The 22,285-nt window shown below is 50.5% G+C and overlaps 1 protein-coding gene across 6 annotated transcripts in view; it reads right to left on the bottom strand.

Annotated features, from left to right (window-relative positions):
- Positions 1-674: 674 nt before the first annotated feature.
- camta2 (calmodulin binding transcription activator 2) overlaps positions 675-22,285 on the bottom strand; it is a 38,639-nt gene continuing 17,028 nt past the window's right edge. For 3 of the 6 annotated variants that reach the window (XM_064329033.1, XM_064329032.1, XM_064329027.1), the window contains exons 10-23: positions 21,253-21,379; positions 20,737-20,871; positions 11,145-11,332; positions 9,525-9,703; positions 9,139-9,217; positions 8,721-9,012; positions 7,996-8,423; positions 7,181-7,371; positions 6,461-6,743; positions 5,764-5,835; positions 4,782-4,802; positions 3,952-4,145; positions 2,873-2,947; positions 675-878 (exon numbers count right to left, since the gene is read on the bottom strand). In XM_064329033.1, coding sequence (XP_064185103.1) covers positions 815-878; positions 2,873-2,947; positions 3,952-4,145; positions 4,782-4,802; positions 5,764-5,835; positions 6,461-6,743; positions 7,181-7,371; positions 7,996-8,423; positions 8,721-9,012; positions 9,139-9,217; positions 9,525-9,703; positions 11,145-11,332; positions 20,737-20,871; positions 21,253-21,379 — 2,328 coding nt within the window. In that variant the 3' untranslated portion in view covers positions 675-814. Of the gene's footprint in view, positions 879-2,866; positions 2,948-3,951; positions 4,146-4,781; positions 4,803-5,763; positions 5,836-6,460; positions 6,744-7,180; positions 7,372-7,995; positions 8,424-8,720; positions 9,013-9,138; positions 9,218-9,524; positions 9,704-11,144; positions 11,333-20,736; positions 20,872-21,252; positions 21,380-22,285 lie in introns of all 6 variants that reach the window. The other 3 variants (XM_064329029.1, XM_064329030.1, XM_064329028.1) reach the window with 3 other exon arrangements.

Below are 22,285 nucleotides of genomic sequence, written 5' to 3'. Positions count from 1 at the left end.
AATAAATATATAATGACATCAATAATTCATATTTATAGAATATATGGATATATATGTTTGTATATGTATACCTCAAAAGTACAATACATTCTGAAAAAGCTGCAGTCTGATCTTGTATTGCGAAGGAAAGGACAAATAAAAAACAATTGTTAGAAATCCCAGAAATGAACAAAATGTAACGCAACTTGCAAGGAGGTCAGCCTTTTTTTCCCGCTCTTGCGCTCCATTCTAGTTCCAAAGACGAAAAACAAGGCTGGGAGTCTCTTCCCTCCGTTCTTTTCTCTCCCTCCTCAGGAAAGGACGCGGACATGAAGGCAACGGTGATGGAGGAGGAGGAGAGAGAGAGAGAGAGAGCGAGGGCGCGTGCGCGGGTGCGAGGCCCTCCCTCCAGGCGTGCGGGAGTGAGGCGGACGACGGCGGCGCGTGAGGGAGTGTCCACTGGAAGGAGGGACGGGGCTGACGTGTCGTCCCGCCCTCTCGGGAGTGAGGGACGGAGAGCAGAGGCGGAAAGACAAGTGCAGAGAGAGAGAGGGCCGTGTCAGTGTGACTTTCAGTGCAGACGCATGTGGGCAGTTCTTTTGTGTGTGTACGTGTTTGTGTGTGTACGTGAGCATGTCTGTGCACGTGTGTGTGTTTATGTGCGTGTGTGTACGTGTCTGTTTGTGTGAACGTGTGTGTGCACGTGTGCGTGTGCGTGTGTGTATTGTCTCAGCCCTCACCATCCCTCTCTCCTCTGTCTCCCTTGGTGAGGATGGAGGGATGCAGGAAGAGGAGGAGGAGGAGCAGGAGGAGCATGAGGAGTAGGAGGAGGGCTCTAGGTGGTTAGGCCTCTCTTCTGCATTCTCTCCAGCTCTTTGCTCTGTTTGAGCTCCTTGATCCTGCAGGGAAGACAGAGGGAGGAGATCATCAGCTGGCTGTCAGAGGTCCTGCACAGAGAAACAACCTGTGTACTTATTCACACAAACACCAACCAGCTTCCTCACAGAAACAACCTGCTTACTATTCACACAAACACACCAACCAGCTTCCTCACAGAAACAACCTGCTTACTATTCACACAAACACCAACCAGCTTCCCCACAGAAACAACCTGCTTACTATTCACACAAACACACCAACCAGCTTCCCCGCAGAAACAACCTGCTTACTATTCACACAAACACACCAACCAGCTTCCTCACAGAAACAACCTGCTTACTATTCACACAAACACCAACCAGCTTCCTCACAGAAACAACCTGCTTACTATTCACACAAACACCAACCAGCTTCCTCATAGAAACAACCTGCTTACTATTCACACAAACACACCAACCAGCTTCCCTGCAGAAACAACCTGCTTACTATTCACACAAACACACCAACTGGCTTTCACAGAAACAACCTGCTTACTATTCACACAAACACACCAACCAGCTTCTCCACAGAAACAACCTGCTTACTATTCACACAAACACACCAACCAGCTTCCTCACAGAAACAACCTGCTTACTATTCACACAAACACCAACCAGCTTCCCCACAGAAACAACCTGCTTACTATTCACATACACACCAACCAGCTTCCTCACAGAAACAACCTGCTTACTATTCACACAAACACACCACCAGCTTCCAAGAACAACCTGCTTCTATCACACAAACACCCAACCAGCTTCCCTGAAACACCTGCTTACTATTCACACAAACACACCAACCACTTCCTCACAGAAACAACCTGCTTACTATTCACATAAACACCAACCAGCTTCCCCACAGAAACAACCTGCTTACTATTCACACAAACACCAACCAGCTTCCTCACAGAAACAACCTGCTTACTATTCACACAAACACCAACCAGCTTCCCCACAGAAACAACCTGCTTACTATTCACACAAACACACCAACCAGCTTCCTCACAGAAACAACCTGCTTACTATTCACACAAACACACCAACCAGCTTCCCCACAGAAACAACCTGCTTACTATTCACACAAACACACCAACCAGCTTCCTCACAGAAACAACCTGCTTACTATTCACACAAACACACCAACCAGCTTCCCCACAGAAACAACCTGCTTACTATTCACACAAACACACCAACCAGCTTCCTCACAGAAACAACCTGCTTACTATTCACACAAACACCAACCAGCTTCCCTGCAGAAACAACCTGCTTACTATTCACACAAACACCAACCAGCTTCCTCACAGAAACAACCTGCTTACTATTCACACAAACACACCAACCAGCTTCCCCACAGAAACAACCTGCTTACTATTCACACAAACACACCAACCAGCTTCCTCACAGAAACAACCTGCTTACTATTCACACAAACACCAACCAGCTTCCCCACAGAAACAACCTGCTTACTATTCACACAACACACAACCAGCTTCCCCACAGAAACAACCTGCTTACTATTCACACAAACACACCAACCAGCTTCCTCACAGAAACAACCTGCTTACTATTCACACAAACACACCAACCAGCTTCCCCACAGAAACAACCTGCTTACTATTCACACAAACACACCAACCAGCTTCCTCACAGAAACAACCTGCTTACTATTCACACAAACACACCAACCAGTTTCCTCACAGAAACAACCTGCTTACTATTCACACAAACACCAACCAGCTTCCTCACAGAAACAACCTGCTTACTATTCACACAAACACACCAACCAGCTTCCACACAGAAACAACCTGCTTACTATTCACATACACACCAACCAGCTTCCCCACAGAAACAACCTGCTTACTATTCACACAAACACCAACCAGCTTCCCTGCAGAAACAACCTGCTTACAAATACTAGTCCCACACAAGCACGGCCATTTGAATGTGCGTGTCCTCAGAAGTACACTAACCGTTACCTGTGCCGACAGCGCCGGAGGAACCTCATAATCTTGCGAGCCGCCTGGTCCTGCTTTTTCGTCAGAAACGATCCCCTGAGGAGGGGGGAGAGGCAGAGAGACAGAGAGAGAGAGAGAGAGAGAGAGAGAGAACAATTGCATTGTTGTCGTTACCACAATGTTGTTTGTATTTCATGTTGTTTGTATTCCTATTCCTGTTTCTGTGTGTATGCTTTGGCAATAAGTACAAATGTATTTCATGCCAATAAAGCATTTTGAATTTGAATTTGAGAGAGAGAGAGAGAGACACAAAGAGATTATTTCAGCTGTCTGGGTGCCCTCTGACCAGTGCAGGGGAAGCATCACTGGCCTGGTTTTAACGACCCGTGTGTTAATCGCGCCTGTGAAATCTCTGGACTGAGATGAAACGTCAGAGGATTTATGTGCGGGATTTATGGGCAGACTCTGAAGTGCACACCGAAAGATCTGCTGAACACAGCTGCGGCCTAAACCTGGCTGGCTTTCATTCTCAGCCTCCTCCCCCTCCACTCCCACCTGCCCTCTGCTGTCCCTTTCCCACAATCCCTTCTTCCTTCTCAAGGGTTTTTACTGCACAGGGAAAATCTTTGGCGCGCACCAAAACGGAATTTCACCGGGGAAATGAAAAGAGGAAAATGAAAGCAATGAACAAAATACAAACCAATGATGGGAACAATCATGGGAAACTGGTTCTGTACACTGTGGTGATGCTTCGTGTGACTTCAGCCTGCCCAATTGTGTTTGACCCTCTCTGTCACTTTGTTCTGTTCTTCCCTCCTCTCCCATTTTTGTTGACTCCTCTCCTGTTTGAGTCCCTCTCCTTGCTTCTCCACCTTGCTGTGTGATTCCCCCCCTGCCCACCCGCTTGTGCAGCCCTCGTTGCTGTGTGACTCCACCCTCGCTGTGTGACTCCACCCCTTGCTGTGTGACTCCGCCCCTTTGCTGTGTGACTCCACCCCTCGCTGTGTGACTCCACCCCTTGTTGTGTGACTCCGCCCCTCGCAGCCCCATTCGTTGTGACGCCCTGCCGGTGCTGAGCGCGCTCTGTGGCTCTCCCTCACTTGATCTTGGTGTTGAGGGCGCTGGTCCCGCGGTGGCCCTGCTTCAGGCGCTCGTACTCCTTGTAGCTGCGGTAGTACTGCTGGATCAGCACCGCCGCCCGCCGGGACTGCTGGAACTTCTTCTGCTCATAGTAGCTGCGGAACTTGCTCTGGATCAAGATGGCCGCCTGAGTCATCTTCTTATACAGGGCGTACTGAGGCCAGGGAGGTAGGTGGGGGGGGGGGCAGGAATTTCAGAGGGAAATCATTATTTAGCACACCATGCGATGCCTACACAACACTAGGACCTCACACGCATGCACACAAAACACACTCAGCCATTCTTTCTCTTGTCCTCTCGTTCTCTTGCTCCAACACACACACACACACACACACACAAAACAACACCTATACTCATGCGAAGGCAGACGCACAGCTCACTGAAAAAGGCCACACGGGCATCAAGACAATAAACAACACAGGTGCACTTAGGTGACTAGCGTTAAGAGCATACTGAACTAAAAAGAGTTCTTATACATAGAACTGTATGTATAAGAGCCAGTGGAAACCACTGCAAAAGATGCTAAAGAAGGCAGCGTAGCCTCCTACAGGCCCTACATTGTAAGAGACCAGAGCAGTGACTCTTTCACACTGTGGGCTTGCTATGGGGCGCAGCAGGGACACTGTGAGCAGTCCACTGTGATGAGCAGTCCACTGCTGTGAGCAGTGTGCGGCTCCCTGCGCCACTTTGTGTGACTAAGTGCTGTTCCTTCAGCCAAGCGCCCCCCTAACCCTGCAGTCCACAGACAGCTGAGAAGGCAGTAAAAGCAGCTACAGAGGTTAGACATTACCTTCAGTGCTATCCATGTTAGCTAGCGAGAGGAATGAAAGAGGTGGAGGGGAGAGAGAGAGAGAGAGAGACAGGGAGTATTAGTCTGGGTTAGTCGCGCGCAGAGCAACAAGGCGTCGGCAAGCGAAGACGCACAGCACAGGCAAACCCGCAGCATGCAGCCAGAGGACGACCTTAACACCGCCTGAACGCCCGACCGAAGAAACACAAGCCCGAGAGGTTAATGTCCGCCAGACATAAAAGGCACAGTGCACTGGGCCGTACAAACATGGCCGCTTTCACAGCTAATGCATCTCCAACTGCAACTCCCCACTGTCTAAACACATTAACGCTGTGAGATGCGTCTTCCGAGCCGAGCGCAGCTGGAACCCCTCAAACAGCCACGTGAGTAACCGGCTGCCACAGATTAGGACTGCATCACATTTCAGTACTGAGTCACGCTATCAAGAGAACGAGAAACCTGCACAGTTCTGCTTGTGTCTTGAGGGTTTCATTAGATAAGGTGATGGTCATTAACTAACAATATCTGTGGATTGGGGGTGGTTATCTAATGTTTAGCAAGTCTGTGATAAACAGGGAAGAAGTGTTATTCTTTATGTTGGACAAGCAGTGGCCAGTGTCCTGATTTTCCTTCATTCCCACACCACTGCACAAAAGAAACATTAAAATTTTCTATGTCCTGACGGATTTTATGCCAAAACTAAGCCTCTTATAAACACCCATACCCTAAGCCTGCCTGTTACCTAAACAACTAAGCAATGCTAACTAGTACAAAGCCCTGCTAACAGCACCAAAGGAGAATTCAAAGAAAACGTCAAAATACAAAGGACTGCAGGAAAAGTAATCCTTCGACAGACACCTTGCGGAATCATTAGTGGTTGAAAGTGGTCCGGGGGAAAGGACGGGCGCAGTGCTGCGTTGTGGCCAGCAGGGAACACTCAGAGCTCCTGAGCGCGAGTGGAAGAGCTTTAATCTCACTGCACCTGTTTGTACTTCCTGTAGCATCTCTGAATGACCGCAGCGGCCATGTCCTGCTGCTCCTTCAACCTCCGGCCCTGGAACAGGGGGAAGGGAGCGGAGGGAGGGGCGAAAGAAAGAGAGAGAGGGATGAGGGATGAAACAGTGCATTAATACTTTTACTGTAATAATTAACCATTTGAAGAGGTTTTTTCAAATGTTTTTTCAAAATTTTAAGTCAGAGTTCTAGAACTTTTCTTCCAATTACCGGTAGTGATTATTACATCAGCATTAGAATGTTAAGAACCTTGTAATCCCACGTCTGCGATCTCACACCTTAAAGGGTTAAGCAAGACTTTTAGCTTGCATTGTTACTAGACTGAAACCAAGCTTAAGTTGTGCGAATACTAAAAATACACATACAACATTGATACAGCATGCACAATATTCCCTATTGAAATAAGATATATTTTTGGGGTAACACGAGTATCAAGGTGTGGTTGAGATTATGTGTTGCTCACATGGCTGTGCAGGGTATTAGATGACAGTCTTGCTAAATCAAATAACATAGGGTGCCTGTGTGATTTCAGCACTTTATCAGGTCTGGGGCAAACGGACTGGGCAGCAGCCCCGTGGCCTGTGCTTCGTGGGAACCATGCGACTGGATGATTATGACATGACGTCATCGGCAGGCCTGCTGAAAGCGGAGCGCGCCGCCCGTACCTTGTATCTGCGGAAGGCGTTCTGGATGATGCGCGCGGCCTCGTAGAGCTCCCGCTGCTCGCTGTCGGTCAGGGTGAGCAGGGCGAAGTCGCGCTCCATGCGCCCGTTGGCCGAGGCGTTGAGGAACTCCGCCCAGGCCGCGCTGCTGGGGGGGCGGAGCCGCTGCAGGGCCAGGGCGCTGAGGGGCGAGGGGGGCTGGGGGGAGCGGGAGGACGGGGGCGGCGTCGGGCACACGCACCTGCCCCGCCCGGGGAGAGGGAGAGAGGCCAGCTTGGTTACGTGCCTAGTGTCACACAAATGCACGCACGCACACGCAAACACACATACACACACACACACACACACACACACATATACATACATACACACACACACATATGCAGACACAAAAACGTGGAAAAATATGCACAAGGGAGCAACAGAAAAAGGAAAGAGGAAATAATCAGAGGGCCCAAAGTAGGCCCCTGTGGAACCAATGCTGCAGAGAAAACAAATGAAAATGGCTATGTCCACTACCCCAAACCCCACATTAAAAACCTCATACTTTTTGGCAACAAGCTTAGCAAAGGACATAACATAATATTTCAGGACAAAATACAAAGATAAAGGGATTTATGCATTCACAGAGAAAAACACAGGAGGAGACAGAAGTCACACAGGGACAGAGAAATAGGGAGAAGCACATGAACACCTGGAGATACAGCAACAGATGGGCAGTACCTGGGCGGGGACAGGGCAGGCAGGGTGTCCACTGTGTCCAGGTAAGTGGCCAGCCAGGGCATGGTGTCATGTATGGCAGTGTTGTCCCTCCGCTCCCTCAGTGGAGACTCCGCCCCTCTGGGGAACTCCTCCTGCTTGATGCGCTCGGGTGTGGCCTCAATTATCTGCTCCGCAAGGGTTGCCATGTCAACCTGGGATGGACGCAGAGAGCACTGCTTCATGCAGCTGCAGCATACAGGCACCAAAAATTTGTGTTTATGTGTCAGTATTATGGCAATTTGGGATAGAAGTGTGTGAGTTTGAAAAGGAGTGTATGTGTTTGTACAGAAGTGTGTAAGTTTGTACAGGAGTGTATGAGTTTGTACAGGCCTGTATGAGTTTGTACAGGAGCGTATGAGTTTGTACGGGTCTGTATGAGTTTGTACAGGAGTGTATGAGTTTGTACAGGAGCGTGTGAGTTTGTACGGGTCTGTATGAGTTTGTACAGGAGTGTATGAGTTTGTACGGGTCTGTATGAGTTTGTACAGGAGTGTATGAGTTTGTACAGGAGCGTGTGAGTTGAGGTCTGTTGGTGACAGGAGTGTATGAGTTTGTACAGGAGCGTGTGAGTTTGTACGGGTCTGTATGAGTTTGTACAGGAGTGTATGAGTTTGTACGGGTCTGTATGAGTTTGTACAGGAGTGTATGAGTTTGTACAGGAGCGTGTGAGTTTGTACGGGTCTGTATGAGTTTGTATAGGAGTGTATGAGTTTGTACAGGAGTGTGTGAGTTTGTATAGGAGTGTATGAGTTTGTACAGGAGCGTGTGCACCTCACCTGCAGGTCTTCCACAGCAGGCAGGTAGTCCTCGTTCTCGGCGTTCTCGCTGTAGCTGAGCAGCTCCGCCTCAAAGGTGGAGTGTCGGGACAGCGGGGGCCCGGGCGGGGGGGACGGGGAGCAGGTGGGCTCGTACTCCATCAGGAAGGTGGGCTCGTGGGGGCTGGCCGACAGGCTGGGGTCGCCCCCCTCGCACGCCTCGCCCCAGGAGGGCAGGGAGAGGGGGAGCTGGAGGGACGGGGACGGAGAGGAGAGGGGGAGGGAGGAGGGGGACGAGGAGGCCGACAGGGAGGGGTCGGAGGTGTCCATGGGGTCTGGGGGGCTGTACAGGGGGGAGCCCAGGGGAACGGAGCCGCTGGAGTAGGCGGAGCTTGGAGACGGTGAAGGGGGGTCGCTGGGGGAGGGGATACTGCTGGAGGAGCTCAGGCCTGAAATATAGTGAGGAGGATAAAGGGATGGAGCAAAGGAAGAGAGGGAGGGAGGTGAAAAGTAGTGATATTAAAAAACAGAAAGAGGGGAAAAGGGGAGGAGGAGGGGATTAGGAAAATGATCTCACTGTCCATAATTCATATTAAAACATCACAAAAGTGTACTGGGACACTATCCAAACACATATCATGAGGATACTGAATGAAATCAGAAAGGGAAACTCATTTGATTGGCAGCCCTTAAATACAGCTGATATTGTACACATTCTTTCCGGTGTTGGCTCTATAGCCCCTTACCAGTGTCAGGACTGGTGGAGAGAGGGGAGGGGGGGAGGTGCGGCAGCGGAGGCCGCTCCTGGGTGTTGGTGTGGCCCCAGTCGGTCCCCTCTGCCTCGGCTCGGCCCGGCCCCTCAGGGGCCACGCCCTGGGTGTGGAGCTCCTCCAGGCAGCGGGCCAGGCGGGTGTGGCCCCGGGATCGAGCCACGGCCAGCGGCAGCCGCCCCAGAGAGTCTGGGATCCCCAGGGCAAGGCTGTTCCACCGGTACAGCAGCACCGCTGCCCCCTGGTGGCCAAGAGCGCACGCCCACATCTACCACAGACAGGACAGGGAGAAATGAGGGGAAAAGGAAGAAAAGAGAGAATGCCTTATAGCACTGCACGCTTCCTGATGTTGAGTAGAGCATGGATATAACTGGAGTGAAGCCAGTGAACTCACCAAAGGAGTGCAGGAGAAGTGATCCACATTCAGAGGGTCCACCTCTTGTTCCAGATCCAAACTGTCTGCGTTCACGCTTCTGACAGGGAGAGAAACATCCTTTACACGTACTGCTCGAGTACACAGCTTCCTCAGTCGTGACAAAAGCTGGGTTCGCCGGTTTCACATAAGCGTATACGTAAGAATTAATGTGTTTGTGCCGGTGACTGTGTACATGTCTATGTACGCATATGTATGTCTGTGTATGTTTGTGTGTGTGGTGTGTATATGAATGTATGTGGTGTGTGGTGTGTATATGAACGTATGTGTGTGTGTGTGTGTGTGTGGTGTGTGTGGTGTGTATATGAATGTATGTGTGCGTGTGTGTGTGTGTGGTGTGTACGTACCTCCAGTGTATGAGGGTGTGTATGAGCTGGGTGTATCCCTGCGCTGCTGCCAGGTGCAGCAGGGTCATCCCTCTGTGCCGGACGGAATGGAGCAGTCGCTCCCCTCCTCCGCCCCACCGGCCTCCCGCCATCATGCGCTCACACAGCCCCACGATGCGCCGCTCGAACCAGGGGCCGGACTGAGAGAGGAGAGAGCAGTGAAGCGCGCGCCACACAGCCGGGCAAATGAGCACATCTAACACATCTAACACATCAAACGAGCACATCTAACACATCTAACACACAAAATGGAGGACAGTATCAAAACTATAGGTATAGTGGGGACTGTTACAGATCATTTCAATCAAACCAGTTCACACATCAACACCAGTCTTAAGTGTGCTAAACAGTTTTGCAAGTTTTATAGATAATTGTTTCGTAACGTGTGATGCGCCATGCAATCTTGTACATACGAAGCTGAAACTCAGAACATCAAACTTGAGGTGAAAATGTGAACACGAGGGTGAAAACGTGTGATGGAATTCACACATAGTGTAGGACAACCTGCAAAGTCTACTGAGCAGAAGGCAAGCAGATCGCTCACACGCAGTACGGCTCACAGATCGGGATGGAGCCAGTAATGTGATCATACGCCAGAACCACCACCGCACCGGTGCCGCCATTCAGAGATCTCCCTCTAAGGCAAACGCCTGGACCCCCGGCTGTGCGAAACTCATCCCCGTTTACTCAGTCTTTCCATTCCCCCTCGTATCATTTCATTTCTCGTCCTCCCCTTCCCTATTTCCAGCCCCCACGCGTTCTCGCCGCTTCCTTTTTTTCTCACTTGCTCCTCTTTCACACCCGCAGTTGGAGGAGCGAAGGAAGTTTTCCACTGCAGACAACCTGATAGGAAATATCACATCTGCCCCCCCCCACGCCCCCGCCTCCCGCTCTGGCCCCTCCCTCTCACTCCCCCCACCCTCTGGCACACGCACCCGGCTCTTCCGTGTTCTCAGTCCTGCCGTCCTCACCTCTGACGCAGGAGGCGGCGGCTATAAATGTTCAACCAGCGGAGGGGTGGCACGGGGGGGGGGGCAAATACGCAGACAGAGGGAGGGCAGGGAATGCCAGGAGGGGAGGGGGAAAGGACGGAAAATATAATGGGGACTGAAACGGGGGGGGGGGTGGTTATTAAGGGATTTGAAAGGGTTTAAATTAGCCCTGTTCTGGAGTCAGTGACGCTTGGGCACTGACCTCTCTCAGCCTCCCTCTCTCTCTCGCTCAAGCTCTATTTTAACACCTCCACTTGAGGTCCAGTAGCGCTCACTTGCAGTGTCATTAGGTGGAAAAATACGGGGACGGAGAGGGAAGCGCTATCTCGTACAGGAAGATAAAGCGCAGATGAACCGGTGCGGTGTTATCTCTATGGAAAAAGCATCTCAGTGCTCTCCACAGCCAGGGCATAACCCTTCTGCACCTCTGTTCTGTCCATACGGAGTTTCCTATACCAGTCCTGTACCTGAACTGGTCTCCTCCCGTCAACCCTCCCCTTCCATCTCCACAAGCGCCTGGACTCCCCAACATCACCTGACCCCTCCGAACCCGTCCCACGCGCACCCCGCGCTCTGTTCGTTTGGGTACCTGAGTCTGAGGCCGGTCCTCTACCCGAGCTGCTGGGTGCTGGGCTGTGTTTTGGGAGCTCTGCTGTTGCTGCTGCTGTTGCTGCTGCTGTTGCTGCTGTTGCTGCTGAATGTTGGCCGCCGTCATTTCCGCCATCCTCTTCTCCATCTGCTCCAGTCGCTCCAGGATGGACATGCGGAACTGGTTATCTGAAATGGAGTCGGGTCACAGTCAGAGAGCACAGAGTTCAGCACCACTGAGAGCACTGACACTTGAAGAGCACAGTCGCTGACACAGAGCTAATGGGCACAGAGTGTGGAGTTAAGCACTATGAGAACTCAGTCACTTGAAGGGCACAGTCACAGTCACAGAGCTAATGGGCACAGAGTGTGGAGTAAAGCACTGTGAGAACTCAGTCACTTGAAGGGCACAGTCACAGAGCGCAGAGTTAAGCACTATGAGAGCACTGTCACTTGAAGGGCACAGTCACAGTCACAGAGCTAATGGGCACAGAGTGTGGAGTTAAGCACTATGAGAGCTCTGTCATTGGAAGGGCACAGTCACTGGCACAGAGAGCGCAGGGTTAAGCACTATGAGAGCACTGTCATTGGAAGGGCACAGTCACTGGCACAGAGAGCGCAGAGACACAGTGAGAGACGGACTCAGTCGCTCAGTTTCAGTCGCACGGTGAAGCGTGTGCATGACAGCCGCAGCACACAGGGCTCACGGCCGTGACTACGCCCCAGAGCTACAGACAGAGCTACAGCAGAGCCGCACTCAGTCAGGGAGACCAGCCGAGAGCTCCAGTCAGGGATCGCACAGTCACAGTCAGAAAGCACAGAGCTAACAGCAGAGCCGCACTCAGTCAGGGACGCCAGCCAAGAGCTCCAGTCAGGGACCACACAGTCCCAGTCAGAAAGCACAGAGCTAACAGCAGAGCCGCACTCAGTCAGAGACGCCCAGCCAAGAGCTCCAGTCAGGGACCGCACAGTCCCAGTCAGAAAGCACAGAGCTAACAGCAGAGCCGCACTCAGTCAGGGAGACCAGCCGAGAGCTCCAGTCAGGGAGCGCACAGTCCCAGTCAGAAAGCACGTCACGTGGTGCAGTGCACAGCACATCCAGTCATGTGGGCTACCAAGAGCTGCATGTTACGGGACCGCCTCAAGTCCCGTGCATAAAGCCAGGCTAACACAGAGCCACTAGTCGTCCACATTTTGCACGAGCTGACAGTCGAGGGAACGCACGTCCCAGTCAGAAAGCACAGAGCTAACAGCAGAGCCGCACTCAGTCAGAGACGCCCAGCCAAGAGCTCCAGTCAGGGACCGAGGGAAGCTAAAGCAGGGTCACGGTCAAACAACGCTACGTCACGGGGTGGGGATAAGGGACACGAGACCGCTCTGTGACCGATGCTGTTCGGCCGCGCTCCAGAGCGCTCGATGCTACAGGCCGTACGCTACAGCCCGTCTCCAAAATCTCCCTCTTATTGCACACCGCTGAACCAAGAGGCTAACTCTCCTCCGTGTGTCGCTTCAGTGCCCTGTACGCATGCCAAGCGCAAGCTGGCACGTACGCCGCTGCGCCCCGCGACGCTGCCAGGGGCATTTGCGGAGGACCTCACCACGAGTGGAAAATGTAAAACAGGAACCTCCGCTCAAAGATCACAGCAAGGTAGAACATCTGATAAAATGTGACCTTCCAGGCTGCGGAAAAATAACAGGTGATGCGATCCGAGCCCTGGAGAAACATCTTGGCCTATTGGCACCGGCTGGGATTCCCCATATATACACCAGTGCATGTGCGGTGCTGTTTCCCATTCATGGAAACACATTTACATTCAGCAGATGCTCTTATCTAGAGAGACTTACACACAGGCTTACATTCTTTTACGTATAATCCATTCATACAGCTGGATATTTACCGAAGCCGCTGATCTTAACTACCTCGCTGAAGGGGTACAATGGCTTTGCCGCACCTGGAAACAGTATTCTTGTCCTTCTGGGATCTGGCAGACATCCTCTAGGCTTCTCTAGGCCTGAATTTAGAGCGAAGGTCAAATCTTGAATAATGTACTAATGCTGTGTGGTGGAAATGCTGTTCGATGTAGATGCGGGGCTGAATTAAATAGCAACCGGGGAGACAGTATTTTATAGGTAACAAAACTACATCAGTAGTTTCAGTAACAAAGCCAGAGGTCATTTGAAATGACCGTCGATTCATTTTTGGGTTGCCATGCACATTTGTATAACAAGGACCCACTTGATGGATGGTTTTGTCCCTTTGACAACAAGACAGGGGTGTTGTCTTTGCTTAAGCCAGAGGAAAGTGTTTGAATATACTAAACCCAAGACATGGAGATCCCCTTAAAACACGGACTGATGCATTCTGGTGTATGTTATGCACAGTGGTATAAAGCATAGAGACGCTTGCTGCTTCGAACACCTAATTAACAGAAATGGATCCAAAAGCAGCCAAACACAGCTCCTCTCTCAGATCCCTACTCAAACTCCCTCCTCCGCTCTCTAGCACGGATACGGAAAATACCCCACAACCCCCCCCCCTCCCCACCACCCGTCCCAGCTTCAATCACTCCTCATCCACTGCCACACAAGACATCTGAGGGGGACTCCCAACGTGAAAACCAAACCTGGAATCTTCTAGACGAACACAGAACCCCATCATCCAGCACGGCACTCAACAACATCCCACGGCCAAGTGTCTCGCGATTGGACCGTCAAATCAGAACATGGAATGTATATCGAGTCCGCTTACTCTCTTCTGGGCCAAGGTTCTCTTAGGCAAAGAATGCAGAATGTGTTTGCAGACCATTGTGTTCAGAACACTTACACTAACTTCACACAAAGACTCAGACAAAGTCTGCTTTTCTGGACAGTTTCATTGCACACACACTTGGACAAAGTCACTCAAACTGACATTTGGTCATGCCTACCTACGCCATCTTTGTCTTTCGCCTTCTCCATCTCAGCTGAATGACAATCCAGCCGCCTGACCCCCAAACTCCTCTAATCGAGTGTTTTAAGTGAAGTGGGAGGGAGGGAGTGGACGGCGGGGTGGGGTTGGGAATCCCAGAGCAGTCCCAAAAATACGCCCTTCCGTTTATCGCCACCTCATGTCTCTTCCCTCTCTGTCGTTCTCCTCAGTCTTTTTCTTGTTCTCCCTCGCGAGAGCACCTCACCGTTTCTGAAGGCTGAAACGTGTGAAGATCATCTCTCTGGCGAGATGGCAGGGCACAAAGCAGAGGACAGGGAAAAGGCACATGGATCTTCTGTTAACAACTAGCTAGGGGGCGAAAGCTTAAGCCCCCGTTATTGCGTCCACAACATACATGGGACTTAGTGCACATCTCAGAACCTCACAGCGCTAACTGTTCTGCACGTGCGCAACTGCAGGGTGTTAGCACATGAAGGTTAGCATGGTCTGCTTGCGCTAACGCTAGCTAACGCTTCCTAGCAACGGGGGGAGGAATGGGGAAGGAAGGGTTAGCTTAAAGAGGAACGGACAGAGCGGGAGGAGGTGAAGAAAAGACGGAGCGGAGGTGAAGCGTGAGAGCGAGAGGCGACGGGACCGGAGAGAGCGCGGACAGGAACGCCCGGGAACAGAGAACGGACCGACTTCGACCGCCTCCCCGAAAACTTCAGACCTGCCCTGCCCCCTTTCCCTCAGCCCGGAAAGACGCGGAAGAGGAACATGCGCGCCGACGTCGCGGCCAGCTAGCACGCGCGGGGCTAGCGCACGCGACCGGCTCGGCTCAACACAAGACCCGGCAACCCCGCCAAATCCCGCGGCTTAAAGGGGGTCTGGGGCAGCAAAAAACAGCCCGGGAATCCTCACCGAGCAGAGAGAGAGACAGAACGAGGGAAGGAGGGAGAGAGGGAGAACAAGAAACAGCTGAAGAGGAGGAGGAGGAGGGGACCCAAAAGAAGAAAAATGCTCCAGAACAAAGTAAGAAAAGCAGCAGGTCCACAAAAGCAGGTTCTAGAGGGCAGTCCCGCTAACTGGTATCCGAAGGAAACGTTAGCTTGGATCCAGTGGCGACAGCTCTACCAATCGGAAAGTCCCGACTCCGGAGGCAACTGGAGACTCCCCTGGCCCTGAGGTCGGTGTGTCCCTGTCCCGGGGCCGGCTCAAACTTGACCCTCTAATGCATCTGACATTCCTGGCAGCTGGTGCACAGACTGAGCCGGGAGAAACAAGCCAAGGGACAGCCAGCAGGGGATGAAAGACAGAGTGAGAGAGAAGAGAGAGAGAGAGCGAGGGAGAGAGAGAGAGAGGGAGAGAGCACACGAGAGAAAGACAGGAAGAAAGAGAGCGAGAGAGTGAGCACGAGAAAGAGAGAGAGAGATAGAGAGAGAGGGTGCGAGAACCGGAGGGAGAGAGGGTGAGAAAGAGGAGGAGGGAAGAGGAGATCATGAAAGAAAGACGCAGTGGACGATGCCGGGGGGGGGGGGGGGGTTCGTCCAAGTGGAGCTCGAGGAGGTGTTGGAGGAGTACAGTGATTTAAAACTGAAAGGTTGGGTAAAGACAAGAGTGTGACAAAGGGAAAAAAAACTAGAGGGAGAAGTGTAAGGATATCTATGGTGCGTTCTGTGCATTCAGATAAAACTAGACACTGACGTCTTTGGCCCCCATCCACACCCCCACCCCCCTTTCTCTGGGGTTTAAATAGGTTTAGCAGTGGGTCAGGAATAGCAACAGGCTGAGCTGTACACTTCAACACTCACACACCAACATACCTGCCACACTCACTGACTTCTCCGGACACACACACACACATACACACACACATGCACACACACAATCCCAAATTAAACGCAAACACCCCAAGAGCTAGTGCTTATATATTCACTCCAGTCCAATCATAGTTTAGATGTAACTTAGCAACTCTGAAGCTATGAGAAGTATATGGCTTTAAACAACGTTTAAATGCATTCATTTGCCATTGTCATCGTTACACTGTTACCAAAAAAAATTAAGTTTTGCTTGCTTACCTGGAATAATGTTTCCATTAACAATTATCTTTCCTGAAGTAAAATGGCTCTTAAAACAAAAACCACCCAGATGATCAACCCATGCACACAAGCAGCCCTCCTCCCCTTTCACACAAAGAAAACACAGGCAACACTCGGGCCTTTCTTTCTGAAATGGGGTTACACTCGAGCACCGAACGCCCCTGCTCGGGTTCTCCTCTCCCTTCAGCCGTTTGGAAAATCAGGTAAAAGGTGCCTATTGATGTAACAGGAGCCGGAGGGAATTCCCAGTAAGGATAGCTGTATAAACCGTGAGGGCGAGCTGTGTGTGAGTGTGGCAGAGGGGGCGATGACAGCGGAAAACAGCTCTGTCCCATCAATCACAGAGGACGGGGGGGGGGGGGTTGAACTACGCTTTGGAAAATGTAATCCCTCCCGAACCACCCCCCCCCTCGCTCGCTCATCAACATTCTCAGATTTTGTCAATCTCTCCCCCGCTCCGCATTCATCAGTCGACAAACCCGCTCTCAGTCCATGTTTGGAGGGGAAGTCGCGGCGCCCGTGATTCCAGGGCCCAGGCGGCCATGCCACGGGCCGCTCCGACAGAGGGGCCCGGCGCGCGGAACCAAATTCGGGCCAGAAAAGGAGGGTGTAAGCGCGGCTGGCGTTCGGTGCTTTAGCAGAGGGGGAAGCTAAATCTGTCCCGTTTGGCCATACCAAGTATTTACTAGGCAGCCACGCGGGGTCCACCGTGTGCTCGGGGCGTGCCTGGTAGAACACCGTCGGGGTTCATCTATAAATCACCGTTTCCAGGAACTTCACGCAAAAAAACTCAAAACGAAACCCGAGGCGCCTTTTTTGGCCGAACCGAGCGTCCGCACTGAAGTACCCAACTTCAGGACAGGGTGGCAATGCCCCAGACTGGATTTGAACTGGCAACACGCAAAGGGAGCGAGAGAAGGAAGCAGAAAGATGGAGAGAGAGAGAGAGAGAGAGAGAGAGAGGGTTAATAAAAGCTGGAGAGATGACAGGAAACAAAAGCGGGGGCCTGAAATAACTGCCCCCCCCCCTCCCCTGCCCTCCGCTCTCCTCCCAGGAATCCCACTTTATCCCCCAGCTTTCCACACGCTCCATACAGGGGCCTGGCACTCTAATCCCCCGCTGCACCCCAGCCCCTCTGCCAGGGGGGAGGGGGGCAGGGAGGGAGGGTCGGCGGCAGCTAAGGCTACCACCGCAGCTCTGCCGTATCTGTGTCCGCGGGGCCGCTCAGTGCACTTCAGTGGAATTCTCCGGAAGCCTCTCGAACCCTGGTCCAAGTGTGAATGACTGAACTGGTGAGTGAGCGTGGCAGGAGAGTGCGTACATTTAACTCCGGTCTCAAATGAAGAGTAGTCTGTAAGTGTGTGTGTGTGTGTGTGTACGTGTGTGTGTGTGCGTGAGTGTGTCTTTGGGTGTGCATTCGTATGTGTGTGTGCGTGTGCGTGTGCGTGTGTCTGTGAGTATGCATGCTGTGTATTGTCCGTGAGTGTGCATGTATGTGTGTGCATGTGTGAATGTGGATACGGTAACTGAGGGAGTGAATGTCAGCAGGCCAGTGTGAATGCGAGTGTGTGTATGTAATCCTTCCTGTGGCAGCAGCAGTCAGGTAATCTGAAGCTGATGTGATAATAAGCTCTAATTCAGCCACTTTAATCAGGGGGACAAAAGGGCAAGAACTGAGCTTAATACAACTGGGTCACTCAGGGCTGTAGTGAGCAAACACACACATAGACACAGTCACACGCACACATACACACACATAGCCACACACACACACACACATACAGACAGACAAGGACAGACAGGGACACACACACACACACACCCTGCCTTTCACACAGCCCAAGCTCAATGGCATATGCACGCACAGATAAGAGGCAGTGATGTTCTTCCACAGCCGCAAACTCTGACAGGCCGGGGGCGGGTGCTGAAGTGACTGACAGGCCGGGGGCGGGTGCTGAGGTGACTGACAGGCCTGTGAGAGGAGCCATCCTGCCTTCAGTCACCGCTCTCTCAGCCAATGCCCCCACCCCGCACAACTATACAACTCTAATTCCACTCCGATTCAATAGCAGTCGTAACACACTCCATTTCCCAGCAGCCTTCAGGAGACAGGCAGCAAGGGGAGGGCACAGGGGACGGGGGACAGGGTTCTGGGAAGTGGAGTTTTTCTGGGGCAAAACCAATTCACTAAAGCAACATCCTTACTTGCTTAAAGTTACTGCATGTAAACATTTCAGCATGGAGATTTCATGAATCACTAGGCAAGCCCTTCAAAATTGTTTAATACACTGACAGGGACATTGATACGCTGCATTAGCATGACTTAAGTATATGCACCCCTTTAGCCCTAACAGCACACAGATCCAGGTCTGTTCCACAAGTTGTAGATGGAGACCTCCACACTCCAAGACAACAACAAAAAGGTTTACCAGGAAGGAGAGATATAAAAATGGAAAATGTGAATTACTCTTGTAGAATAATGTAAATCTATTAGGACAAATACACTTTCATCAGCAGCTACTGAATGTATGAAATGATTGCTCCATATAAATTTGTTACCTCTCTTCCTAGACCCTGCCGTCTGTGGTAATCCTTATAGGACTTGCCGTATGGATTTATCCAAGCCAGTCATTTTTACATGAGCTAATGTTGGTAATGCAAGAGAAAAATGAAGTAGACTTCTAGATTGCATGACTGTGAACGACAATGTGCTGTAAATTCAAAAAAAATATTCTTGACATGGCATGCCATCAAATTTAGTAAAGATATTCTGAATGGATGGTCTCCATGGAAGATGAAAAAATTTCTTCTGAAGAGTCCAAGACTGAAAGAGCAATTTCACAAATATATTTAAAGAGCGCTGTCAGCATTTTAAACAAAATTTAAGGAAATGAAAACAGACTTAGAGAATAAAACCCTCAAGATACATCAGAAAAGAGAATATTTAAGGGTTCCATTTTTTTGAAAGGTTGAGCTAAGAAATATGAACAAAATTATTTGTGACATCTAGGCAGTAAGATATGCTCAAATAAGGGCTGGGGAAATACTGGAGAGAAACCCCACAAAAAAACAGACAAAATAAATCAACAGACCCGGACGGCACATACTCAGGCATACTCAAACGATTACTCATATTCCACTAACAAGCTGCAGAGCTTCAGTCCAGCTAGCTGACTGGCACCTAGTTGACAAGTGTTGTAGTGTGTGTCCACAGTATACCACAGCTAAAAATAATTTTTATTGGACAGGGAACTCAACGTCACTAAAGAAGACAAAATATATGACATCTATAGAATAAACCTGCCAGCCACTGAATGCAACAATATATAAGAAGAGTTACAATGTTGTCTCCGGTGCTAGTTTTCTTGCTTGACAGTATACTAAAGTTTAGTCCAGGGAAACGGAGAATGGGCCCAGCAAATCTTCTGGACTCCTTCAAGAATGTGACTAAATACTTTGCGCTGATACTGGGCTTAGAATATCACATATATCTGGACTTTCAAAAAACAGCGTTTGAAGCACCCCATTAAGTGACTCGTTATCAAAAAGAGATCAGCGTGAATTACAGTAAGGCATCTCAAATGGGTCCAACACGGCCTCCAGGATAGAACTGCGATCAGAGGAAAGGTGTCAGAACAGGGTGTAAATTGTCTGAGGGAAGTGACTATTAAAGACAGAATTACATTAAAGGAGGTTCTATATTACAGTGCTCTTCCAACCGGGATCTAGACGTTTTACTGAAGTGGTAAAAAGACAAATTGTACTGAATAATATAAACCTAAAAAGGATAAAGGTAATGCTGCACTGTCATCAGACTATGTTTAGTGGGGTAAGGAATCAGGTTTTACTGCAGTGTTTCATCGTGTGAATGCAGGAACAGAGAAGCTCATCTGCTGAATCTAAATCTTTTCACCGGGCCCACACAGGCCACTGGATCCATTCTGCTGTTTGCTCATCCCTGTTACACACCAGCTTTAGCCTGAAGGCCGTGTATAAGCCCTTTCTCAAATATTATTCTACAGATAGGCTCTTCAGATAGACTCTTTTATCAAGTGCAGCGTCCCTTCATGTGGCTTGCGTGCCTACTACCAAAGGTGACCGGATCTTTAGGCAAGCCTTCTCAACACAAACAAATAAATAAATAAATAAATAACTTCACAGTTGTAGAGACAGAACTGAATTGTGCGCACAAATGATTTTTGTTTGTTGATGACAATAATAAACAAGAATTTAAGATGCTGATGAAATCGGCATTGATTAAACACAAAGTGCGGCTCATTGAAACAGTGACAAGTAGAGTGGCGGTCAATTTGGGCCAACATGTGTGTCCCTTGCTTAACCCTTCAAAGAGTAGGTTTCTGGAATGTTTATTCAAAATTCTAAACCAGTGTTCTAAAACTCCAGCGCTGTGGATTACCAGTAGTGACTGTGACATCAGCATTAGAATGTTCAGTTAAGAACATTCTAATCACATTTGTGATCTCACACCTTTGAGCATTAATACTTGAGCAGCTCCCAGTGGACACTGATTGGAGCTCAGAGCCGGACGGAAGGCATGGGGGCGGGGAGGGGGCGGAGCCACTCACCGTCCAGGGAGAGCCAGTCTAACTGGGAGCTGGGCAGGGAGGAGGCGTTACGGGCGCGGTACTCAAACAGCACGGAGGACGAGACCCCGCCCGTGTCCTCCAGCACCTGCAGGGCCACCAGCCCGGCCTCATGAGCTGAGAGAGACGGAGAGAGGGAGGAAGAGAGAGGAAGAGAGTTACGAAAGAAAAAGAAAGCGAGGACAGGCGTTGTTTAAAGCTTGTGTAGGTAGGCCTTAAGACATTTAGAAATCTATAAGAAATCAAATAATAAAGCATGCAACTACAAGCGACTGTGCGATGAAATAGTCAGCTTTACAGTTACATCTGAATTACTGCTTGACATGTATGCCCCCTTGTGGGCATGATGATTATTGCAGAGCGAACCGTGTCGCATATTATTGGATTAGCCATTTGCTACAACGCAATGAAGTATTATACCAAAATGGATGTGCAGCCTGTCCCTTTGCGACAATATGGAAATGATATTAAGCTGAACGGCAGCGCCTGCGGTCTCACCAGGGCAGTAGCAGCGCAGAACCCCAGGCTGGATCAGCGAGGCCGGGACGGTGCTCTGGTCAAACACACAGGAGTACCGCCCGGTCGCCTCCGTCCAGGGTCCCGTGATCAACACCTTCACCCCGCCCTGGGGAAGAGCAGAGCAGAACACAGGCCCTTAAGAGCGGCCAGGATAACGCAGACACGCGCCACGCACAGCTCCTGCAACACCACACAACACACGCGCCACGCACAGCTCCTGCAACACCACACAACGCACATGCATGCACACACACACACCACACACAGCTCCTGCAGAACCACACAACACACATGCAAGCATGCACACACACGCACACACACGCACACACACGCACACACACGCACACACACGCACACACACACACACACACACACAGCACCTGCAAAACCACACAACACACAGAGACGTGCACACACACACGAGCACGCACACACACACACACACACACACAGCACCTGCAAAACCACACAACACACACAGACGTGCATACACACACAAGCACGCACACACACACACACACACACACACAGCACCTGCAAAACCACACAACGCACTCGCACATGCACACACACACACACGCACATGCGCACACGCGCACACACACACTTCCCTGTACCATTACACACCAAGCTGGACATCACGCATTCACAGCCATAAAACGCAGACCAATAAAACCTGCTGACTGTCCTTCAGATGCGAAGGCAGTTATTTAAATTTGGCGGTTGAACAGGGAGGCTACGACAGAACTCAATCTCCTGTTGAACTGCCTTGTCGTTGTGCTCCCTGCTAGACAAGAGTTTTAAAATGTTTACTGTGGAGCTTTACGGGCCTGTACGATGTGTAGCGACTGTTCTTCTGGTCAAAGAAAAACTACACGTGTCAATGACTACTGTGGACAAGTTTGCATCAGAACCTGAAGAACCTGAAATGAGGCAACCTTAAATATCCAGAATGCATATTTGCACTCTTGTAGACTTAAGATAATACTGTAATGGGACATCAGTCACTTAG

This window comes from Anguilla rostrata, chromosome 3 (genome assembly GCF_018555375.3).
Source record: "Anguilla rostrata isolate EN2019 chromosome 3, ASM1855537v3, whole genome shotgun sequence".
NCBI classification, from domain to species: domain Eukaryota; kingdom Metazoa; phylum Chordata; class Actinopteri; order Anguilliformes; family Anguillidae; genus Anguilla; species Anguilla rostrata.
This window is presented reverse-complemented; position numbering and strand designations above follow the sequence as displayed.